General features: G+C 38.0%; 1 protein-coding gene across 1 annotated transcript in view; it reads left to right on the top strand.

Annotated features, from left to right (window-relative positions):
• The first annotated feature begins 358 nt into the window (after nucleotides 1-358).
• SLC5A7 (solute carrier family 5 member 7) overlaps nucleotides 359-10,904 on the top strand; it is a 34,948-nt gene continuing 24,402 nt past the window's right edge. The window contains exons 1-4 of the mRNA XM_070405840.1: nucleotides 359-531; nucleotides 1,790-2,017; nucleotides 7,320-7,433; nucleotides 8,172-8,327. Of these exons, the coding sequence (XP_070261941.1) occupies nucleotides 1,840-2,017; nucleotides 7,320-7,433; nucleotides 8,172-8,327 (448 nt within the window). The 5' untranslated portion in view covers nucleotides 359-531; nucleotides 1,790-1,839. The remainder of the gene's footprint in view (nucleotides 532-1,789; nucleotides 2,018-7,319; nucleotides 7,434-8,171; nucleotides 8,328-10,904) is intronic.

The following is a 10,904-nucleotide window of genomic DNA, read 5'->3' as shown; positions in this document are numbered from 1 at the left end:
AGGGTGTCACTGTGGCACTGGCCTAGAGCCCAGACTGCGCCCCAGTTCTTCAGACCGGGCTTCCTGGGCACCCACCTTGCTCCCGAGGACACTGTCCCCAGCACCCGCCCCAGCATCCGCCCCAGCACCACTTTCCTCTGACGTCCGATCTTGAGATCTGACGATCGCCCCCACCGGCCGCTCTTATAAAGGGGACTTTTGCCAATACTGGGATGATCGCTGCCTCGCCCCATGCCTCGCGCCCTCCGCCAGCGCCCACACCTGTCAACTCCGCGTGCGCCCAGGTTCTTGGAGAATCTGGGCGAAGAGCTGCGTGGGCATCCTGACCCCAGCACCTGGCCCTGCCCCCACCCCTGCACCCCCGGCCACACCCTCCCACTCACCCTTACACACACACACACACACACACACACACACACACACACACACACTCCACTGCAGCCTTGCAGACCCCGCCACCGCGGTTCCTGGGGACAGCGGTCCCGGAGCAGCCAGAGGGGCTCAGCGCTTCTCCGCGTGGGGATCACTCAGGTAGGCGCGCAGCAGGGCGTTTTCAGAGCCCAAGGATGCGGCTATTTTGCCTCTTCGTGGTGATGCGCGGGCCGTCCACTCCCTTGCACTCAGGGTTCTCAGGTGCCAGCGGCTAGAAAGTCTGGTTAGAGAAGCGACAAGGTCCTCGCTCGCGCAAGCGGTGGGCGGAGGGGCCCAGGAAGGACGGCAGGGTCGGGGAGCACCCCGCTGGGGCCCCAGAAAGAACTTCCCGGTTAGGCTGGCTTCTTTTCCTTCCTCCTGAGTCCTAGGGAAGCTAGCTCTTCTCCCAAGGAAGAAAATACTGGCTAAGTATGTGTGGCTGGTGTATCGTGTGTTACTGTATTTTCTCTCTTACCCACCTGCGTGCACAAATAGCAGTTTCCCCCAGAACGTGTTTGTGTGAAATGGGTGCGTGAAATAGCTGTGGTCGTGAGGGGGAAAACAAAGAAAAAGTGAAGACGTAAGAAGTTGACATCTGTCTTCTGAGAATCTTAATTTTAATGTCTTTGACACTCTTACATTTTTAAGGACTTGATGTAATTTTTAAATAGTTTCTTGTATATACCATTGAGGGGGAGGGGTGAGATGAAAGGAACAAAGGACAGTGGATGGGGAAGAAGGTTGATCAAGATGTTACCCATAACGTCGTTAGTAGCTACAGAAACTTGAACCACAGGCACTTGTTGAAAATTGGAGTTGATGTGCTTTAGGAATAGATTTTCCTAAAGTTCTTTTGTTTTTTTCTTAAGATATCTTCACCTCACATTGCTTTTGGACCATTTCCTGAAACTGTTTAAAGGAAGGGATAGAAGAATGAATAAATGAACAAATATGTTATAATTCTCAGAGTAGTCTTTTATGATATACTTACCTTACTGAATAATTCTAGATGGAATAGCAAGTTAGTTCTCAAAAGCAAACAGATGCATGCTCTTTCTAAGTGATTTCTTGACTGAATTACTGAGTTAAGGTACAAGAAAAGGTTAATTTCATATTGAAAGAATTTATTAAACACAGAACGATTATGATTACATTTGTTACAAAGCACTTCCATTTTTTTTCCTTGAATGCTCAAAACAATGCTATATTGTTAAATAGAATAATATAATAGGCACCTGTTGGTGACTACTAGTTTAACATGCGATTTCAATGTACTTTTTCTTCAAGTGGTAAAGGATTTCTCATGAGCTAGTTGATTTACTTCCAACTGGCTATGTATGTATGACTGGTTTATAATGTGCTACTGTATTTTCTTCAGAAGTCTAATGAAGTAGCCAGCTGTGGAAGATTCCAGACCTCTAGATAAAAATGGCTTTCCATGTGGAAGGACTGATAGCTATCATCCTGTTCTACCTTCTAATATTGGCTGTTGGAATATGGGCTGCCTGGAAAACCAAAAACAGTGGCAGCGCAGAGGAGCGCAGGGAGGCCATCATAGTTGGTGGCCGAGACATTGGCCTGCTGGTGGGCGGCTTCACCATGACAGGTAGGTTCAGATGTCCAGCTCCATGCTGCCTGTCCCTCCTTGGCCTCTCAGAATGACAAAGCAAATGTTACTCTTTGTCTTTAGGATCCTTTGTGTTCATTACATATATATTTTAAAAATAATTTTACATTTATTTAAAACAAAAATAAAACTGTTCAACTCAGTAGTATTTGAACAAAGTGATTTTATAATTAACCACTATGTAGAATCTGAATAAAACAAACCTGGGCTGTCTGGGCTGTGCAGTGGGTGGGAACTGGGAAAACAAAGAGGTGGATGAGAGTGCAAAAGTGTCTTAGTCTTACAAGTTATGTATCTGGTAATTAATGTGATAAGGTCAGCATCTCATCTTGCTCATTAGCATCGGTATGAAGTTGTGACTTTGCACTCCCTGAAATGATGAGTATCAGTAAACAATAACTAGTGATGGCTTTAAACAATAAATTCAGGGGCAACGCAATTCCGAATTGATGGCCTGATTTGAAATTAATTATCCCATTTGATAAACTCATTTCTTTGCAGGAGGACAATCAGATGTTAGGAATCCACAGCACTGAAAGAAAAGATTTCCAAAAACCTTGAAACAAAAGGAAAAAATTCAGGGCATGTCTTAACAGGAATCCCCAGCCCCCACCTGCAGCTCTCTCTCTCATTTGAACCTTCTCTGTGCCAGGAGGGGCTGATATTCTGTCCCCTTTTGCCCAGAGGTGATCCTGTTTAAGAGGTGGCTTATTTCTCTTTTATGTTCTTTTTGGTCATGGACAATCTTTCTGAAAAACAATTTAAAATTATATTTTTAATATTATTGGATACATATTTACTAAAAGTACCTTTTCTTTTAGAATCTCATTAGTTTTTAAACATCAGCAATATAACCCATACTAACAGCAACTCTGAGTGCTCATGGGAAAATAAGCCTTTGGAAATCATATCCAAATGATGCCCACTTTTAGCCCTAAAGTGTTATTTAAAAAGGATTTGCTCTCTATGGGAAATACTTTACCAAACCGATCTGTGAAGGCTACATCTCTGTTTGGCCATCTGAAATCTATAATGTCTATAATAATTTGTGGACTATAGGTTTTTCTTTCAGATATTCACATTTTCTTTTGTTAACTCTTGGCCAAGTATATGTATGTTTCATTTGGTCTTTCTGAATGTCTTTATCTTTATATTTCAGAACTATGAAAGCAGTTTGGGGTTAAGTGAATACAGAGATTTACATGGTTAACAAAGACCAGAGTCAGGGCCAGACCCAGGTCTTTTGGGAGCCACGCCCAGGCCTTTTTTATGATCTCATCACACTTAGCCCTCTCACTGGTTCCTCTTTATTTCTTTATAAATGTACACGGTTGTAAGGACTTTTATCCTGTGTCTTTTTTTTTCATACACACATATCTGGAACAAATTGTATTGTACAAAATATTTTCTATGATGCCTGATATGTGAAATTAGATAAATACAAAATCACAAAGAATAAAAAGCATTCACTGAAATTTTGGCATGGATCTTTTTATTTATGTTCTCTTATTATTCACCTATTGATGAACAGTGAACACAACTTTATATCTTCATCTCCAGTTTTCATTATAGCATTTCCTCTTTCCCTTAAAGATCCAGAACTGATACTGACTTTTGAAGAGGATTGAAAAAATTGTGATTATATTTTCCTCAGATTTCTCCTATTATGAAGAAAATAAAAATAAAACAAAGGTGGTTGATTTCACTAAAAAAAAAGTTGGAAAGAATAAATAAACTGTTGTATATCAAAGCATTTTTATTATAAATTGTTATAATGTTTTATTACTCTAGTTTAACATTCTATTTATATTGCCCATAAAGATATTTCAGAATTTGTTTTTTATCATTTACAGTAATTTTCTTCAATCTAATAGGCTGTTTTCTTAATAATCTTTTTCATTTTTTCTCCTTTGTTTTTATTGATTTTTGTTGAATTTATTGGTTTGACATCAGTTAATAGAATAATATAGCTTTCACATGTACAATTCTATAATAAATCATCTGTATATTGTATTATGAGTTCACCACCAAAAGTCAAGTCTCCTTCCATCACCATGAATATCCCCTTTACCCTCTCCTACCTCCCTCTACCCCACCCCCATACTCTTGTCTGTGTCTATGAGGATTTTTTGGGGGTGGTGTGTGTTGTTTTTTTGTTTGTTTGTTTTATGCATAATCACATAATCCTTTCACCCAGCCCCCAACCTCCTTCCTTCTGACAGCTATCAGTCTGTTCTCTATGAGTCTGTTTCTATTTTTTTGTTGTTGTTAGTTTATTTTGTTCATTAGATTTCACATATAAATGAAATCATATGGCATTTGTCTTTCTCTGACTGGCTTATTTCACCTATAGTCTATTAAATTGTATAGAAAAGTTGAATTATAATGTTTCTTATAAAGAAGCATGGTTTAGCTCAGTTTTAAAAGATTTTCTAATCTCTCAGAACTGAAAAGAATCTTGATCAATATTCTAATTCTTTTAAAATATGAACCATATTATCTAACCCTTGTCAAATTAATTGATTTTATATTTTTGATAAAGGATAAAAATGCATGTGACATGAAATTTACAAACATGCAGAGCAAACTCTATCCTCTAAGGTGCTAGCTTGATAAAAATGGAGGGGCTCTACCTATGACAAGTAACTACATCTTCACTTCTATGTTATAATGTTTGTGATTATTCAGGCACCAGTTTTCTTTTTGGATAATGGGAGGAGACCTACACAATGAAAAATGATTAATAATAAACTTTGTGCTCATGAGACCATCAGGCCATTTGGTTTGTGCAATGAAACATTGCCGGTGCTGTTACCAGTTCTCGTTGCTAGGAGGGAGATGGAAGATAGTCTCGGGTCCTGTGCCTGAGAGGATCCCTCTTTTCAGGTCCCAGTTACCTCCTCAGTGGGGCTGGGAGAGGGAACCCTTCTAAAAATTTCAGCAGGGCTTCGAATGAAAAAGACAAATGCTAGCTTTGGTTATTTATTAACTCCCATGCAAAAGCTACTATGAATACGACAATGGTTGCCAACTGTGTGTTTGTCCACTATAGGGTTTTGTACAAAAACTTCCCATTTAAGTATACTTCAAATTACTTTTCAGGGAGGTCTTTTTATGTTGACCCTTTAAAAATAATATTCTCTCTTCTTTGTTTTGCATTTGAATTTTTTTAAAAAGCTAGATAGATTTTGGTGTGAACACAAGAGAAATGCTTGTTTTCTATAGCTTCATATACATATTTTTGAAATTTTATTTACATTCTGTGAGATTTTAGAGAATTTTTTAGAGTCAAAGTGTAATATACAGCTTAGAATTCAGTCTCATATCTGGTAAGCTTCTTGCCAACCTATGTTCCTCATAATTTTACACAAATTCTCCATAGGAATTATTTTAAAAATTTTATTAATACTCTTAAAATATATAAACTGCAGAAATTTAAGTGTTTCATTAACTTTAGTTTTTAAGCAAGAATCAAATATTATATTGAACTAGAGGCCTGGTGCATGAAATTCGTGCACAGGGGAGGGTGGGGTCCCCTCAGCTCAGCCTGCACCCTCTCCAATCTGGGATTCCTCTCACAATCTTGGACCACTGGCTCCTAGTAGCTCACCTGCCTGCATGTCTGGTTGCCCCTATCTGCCCCTCCTGCCAGCCTGATCACCCCTCACTGCCTCTGCATATAGGCCTGATCACTCCTAACTGCCCCCCCGCCAGCCTGGTTGCCCCTAACTGCCCCCCGCTGCTGGCCAGGTCACCCCCAACTGCCCCCTCCCTGCTGGCCTGGTTGTCCCCAACTGCCCCCACCTGCTGGCCTGGTCGCCCCTATTGCCCCCCTGCTAGCCTACTTGCCCCCAACTGCCCCCCTGCCAGCTTGTTCACCCCTCATGGCCTCCCACCTGGTCATTTCACGCAGCCTGCTGTTCAGTCGTTTGGTCGTCCCTCACTAACCCCCCTGCAGGCCTGGTCGCCCCACGCAGCCTGTTGTTCAGTCATTTGGTAGCCTCTCACTAACACCCTTGCCAGCCTGGTTGCCCCACACAGCCTGCTGTTCAGTCCTTTGGTCATCCTTCACTAACCTCCCTGCCAGCCTGGTCATAGGCAGCCATCTTGTGAGGGTGTGAAGGTTAATTTGCATATTACCTCTTTATTATATAGGAGTCTCACAGAAAAATGGCAGTTTGTACATCATGTTCAGAACTGTTTAACCAAAATGAAGGGTTCTTTTTATTGGGGAGGGGGGTCTTCCTTTACCTCTCCTTCAGCTATTATGCTACAGAAATTTTATTAAGTAACATCTAAAAATATTTATTATACTCTATGAAATATCAAATATCTCACTAGAAGAGCCATATTAGAACAGAGAATTGAAAATGGATATGCAGTCAACATTGTAAATTTTTCTGAATGATAGTCTAGGTTCTAAGTGTATGTTGGGTACTTGGGAAGAGAGTAGGAAAAGGTAACTTAAACTCACTTTAGGACACCTGGGAGTAAGTGACATATCTTTCCCCCCTTCACTCTCCTAACAATTTAAGGTAGTAAGTACAACTTGATTATGATTTAAACTGACTCTATTAACAAAAAGTACACACACTGACAACTACACATGTGCATGCGCACACACAATACACACACACACACACACACACACACCTTGAGGACAATAGTCACGATCAATAGGAATAGATCAATACAATTAAAACACAAGAACTTTGAAATAAAGACATTTGACTGATGTTATGGAGGCTAGGGGGAAAGTTGTAGTTTTATTGAGAATAGAAATAATCGTGTACCACATTACATATTATCTCAAACTTTGTGTACTGATAATATCATTGAAAAGTGTTGATGACTAAATGGATTTAGAAAATATCTGGGGCAACCCTGTCCAATAGAAATATAATGAGAGTCACAAATGTAATGCTACATTTTCTACAAACAACTTTAGAAAACATAAAGAATAGTTGAATTACTGTAAATAATAGAATGTATTTAACTCAGTATATTGTAAATGTTTTCATTTTACAATGTAAGCAATACAAACATCATTGTCATATCTTACATTTAATTTTTCATACTAAGTCTTTTAAAAATTGTTTAACATATTAAGTCTTTGAAATCCATGTATATTTTACACTCGTAGAGCATCTCAGCTAGACTAACCACATTTAATATACTCAATAAATAGCCACATGAGGCTAATGGCCAATATCTAGACTGAGCAGGCCTAGGGTGTGACAGGTGTGAGAGTATCTTTCCCTCATTCTTCATTCTCTTTCAGCCACCTGGGTTGGAGGAGGTTACATCAATGGGACAGCTGAAGCAGTGTATGTACCAGATTATGGTCTAGCTTGGGCTCAGGCACCAATTGGATATTCTCTCAGTCTGATTTTAGGTAAGTGAAAGTTCAAACCTCAGTGACCCACTCAGTAAAGAACAGGAATATTAATAACAAGTGAAATAAGTCAAACAATGTAAATAACTATTGTGGGAAAATGTTACCAGAAATCTTTAGCTACTACAGAAATTGGTAGCACATGCTTAGATTATTCGACTTCTTGATTATGGAATACATAAAAAAATCCCTTGATATTATAGCTATCAGAACAGTGATTTCTTTAACATAATGATATTTCTTTTTCTTTCAAAAATAGCCTGGATATATAATTTAAAATGAATCAATTTGAATTGTACCTGAATTTCTTTGTATAAATCACACTAATAAAAGGTCAAGAATATTATGTAACAGAGTATTCCTAATTTATTTTTGCACCTAAAATACTTTAATTAAATATTGGGCTTAATCAAAATATCTGAACACTTGCTGTGCTCAGCGATGCATCAAGGCATTTTAGTGGGTGCTGTGCTGGTCCATGTTTTCTAATCCGCATGTCTCAGATACACCACTCTATTGTCCTTTAGATACATACAATAATAAAGGTATGAAGAAACTTGCCTTTGGTTGCTGAATATTGCTTGGTTCTATATTTATATTTTAGACTGGTTCCTTAATACTTATGTGTCCTTAAAAATTCATTTCCCTTGAGAAATTGTAGCATAATAAAAGGTTGGCAAAGACTATTACATTAAGAATTAGTAATTTTGTCATAAACACTTTTTTCATTCCTTTTAGGTGGTCTGTTTTTTGCAAAACCTATGCGATCCAGGGGCTATGTGACCATGTTAGACCCATTTCAGCAGATCTATGGCAAACGCATGGGCGGTCTCCTATTTATTCCTGCACTAATGGGAGAAATGTTCTGGGCAGCAGCCATCTTCTCCGCCTTAGGTAAGAACAAATGAAACAGCGCTCTACTGGATTCTCTGGTTGATTCACCATCAGATACATAACTTTACTTTCTTCAGTCACAGGTCAGGCCTCCCCTGCCTCTTCCTAGATTAATGCAACCATCTCCCTGCTTACAGTTCTATCGTCTCCTGTAGTGTCCTCATGGTAGCCAGACTCATCCTTCTAAAATACAAATGTGACTATATCCCTTTCCTGCTAAAACAAACAAACAAACAAAAAACACACACAAAACTTTGTAACCAAGTCCATAAGCTTTATATGACTTAGCCTCTGACTTTCTCCTCTCATCATTCCCCTCTCCTCCTTTCTTCTTTCATAACTACAGTCCTCTCTTGCCTCTGACACTGTGCAAGTCCAGGTGCCCTCTGCCTTGGACTCCTCTCTCCTCCTTCCTTTCTCACATCTGCCTCACCAACCAAAAAGTGTCCTCCAGATCTTCTCAGAGATACCACTTCCTCAGATAAGCCATCCTAAACTTGCTGAATGCTTTTCCTATGGGCTTCCTTAGACACACAAAAAAATTATTTTCAATAGACTTATCACTTCGTGTGATTATGGCCTGTTTATTTCATGCTCAATTTTCTATCTCATAAAAAGAATTAAAAATTTCTTAAAAGGTGGATTTATATTTTGTTAACAGTTGTAATCCTATTACAAATTAATGAATAAACCATCTATGGAGATGATATGTAGATAGATAGATGATAGATAGATAGATATTTGACTTGTCCTTTAGTTACTTATTTCTTTTTTAATTCAATTTATTGGAGTGTCATTGGTTCTTAAAATTACATAGGTTTTAGGTATGTAATTCTGTGAACATCATCTGTATTTTGTCTCCTTCCATCACCATTTATCCTCCCTTTACCTTCTTCTAACTCCCCCACTACTCTTCCCTCTGGCAATCAACACACTGTTGTCTGTGTCCATGGGTCGTTCTTCTTTTTTGCTTAATCCCTTCACTCTTCTCATCTACCCCAAACCTCTTCCATTCTAACATCTGTCAGTACATTCTCTATACCCATGAGTCTGTCTCTACTTTTTTTGCTAGTTTATTTTGTTCATTAGATTTCACATATAAGTAAAATCATATGGTACTTTTCTTTTCTCTGACTGGCTTATTTCACTTAGCATAAAACCCTCCAGGTCCATCCATGCTGTCACAAAAGGTAACTTTCTTATTTACAGTTGAGTGAGTAGCATTCCATTGTGTAAATGTACCACATTTTTATACAGTCATCTACTGATGGGCACTTAGACTGCTTTCAAATCTTAGCTATTATAAGTAACACTGCAATGAACATGGGCGTTCATATATTGTTTTGAATTAGTGTTTCAGGTTTCTTTAGATATATTCCAAGAAGCTGAATAACTGAGTAATAAGGCAGTTCCATTTATAATTTTTTGAGGTAACTCCATCCTGCTTTCCACAGTGGCTGCATTAATCTGCATTCACACCAAGAGTGCAACGGTTTCTCTTTATTCACATCCTTGTCAATAATTCTTGTTTGTTGATTAATTCATGATAGCCATTCTGAAAAGTGTGAGGTAATATCACATTGTGGTTTTAATTTGCATTTCTCTGATGATTAATGAAGATGGACATTTTTTCATATGTCTATTGACCATATTTATGTCCTCTGAAGAAGTGTCTATTCAGATCCTTTGCCTAATTTCTTAATTAGATTGTATTTTGGTGTTGAGTTTTATATAAGTTTTATAAGTTACTTAAAAATTTTGGATACTAACTCCTTATTAGAAATATTGGCAAATGGGTTTGTCATATATGGCCTTTATTATGTTTAGGTATGTTCCCTCTATTCCCGCTTTGCCAAGAGTTTTTATCATAAACGGATGCTGGATTTTATCAAATGTTTTTTCTGCATCTGTTGATATAATCAAATGATTTTTATCCTTCATTTTATTTATGAGCTGTATCACATTTATTAATTTGTGGATATTGTACCAACCTTGCATCCCTGAAATAAGGCTCACTTGTTCATATTGTACAACCTTTTTAAATGTGTTGCTGGATTGGGTTTGCTAATATTTTATTGAGGATTTTAACATCTATGTTCATCAGGGATATTGGCCTATAATTTTCTTTCTTTGTAGTGTCTTTATCTAGTTTTAGAATTAGGATAATGCTGGTCTCATAAAATGAACTTGGGAATTTTTCCTTCTCTTAAAATTTTGGAATAGTTTGAGAAACATAGGTGTTAGTTCTTCTCCGAATGTTCGATAAAATTAACCTGTGAAGCCATCCAGCCCAAGACTTTTGTTTGTTGCAAGATTTTTTGTTTTGTTTTGTTTTGTTTTTGTTTGCTTGCTTTTTTACTGCTTCAATTTCACTAATTGTGATCTGTCAATTCAGATTCTCTGATTCTTCCTGATTCTGTTTTGAAAGATTGTATGTTTCTAGGATTTTTGTCTATTTCATCCACATTGTTAGCATATAGTTGTTCATAATATTTTCTTACAACCCTTTGTATTTCTTTGGTGTCAGTTGTTATTTCTACTCTGTCTTTTTTTCTTGATGAGTCTGCCTAAAGTTTT

This window comes from Myotis yumanensis, unplaced genomic scaffold (assembly GCF_028538775.1).
Source record: "Myotis yumanensis isolate MYYU_CA2020_CCGP unplaced genomic scaffold, mMyoYum1.0.hap1 SCAF_2, whole genome shotgun sequence".
Classification (NCBI taxonomy): Eukaryota; Metazoa; Chordata; class Mammalia; order Chiroptera; family Vespertilionidae; genus Myotis; species Myotis yumanensis.
The sequence above is the reverse complement of the archived record's forward strand: the minus strand, read 5'-3'. Positions and strand labels throughout refer to the sequence as shown.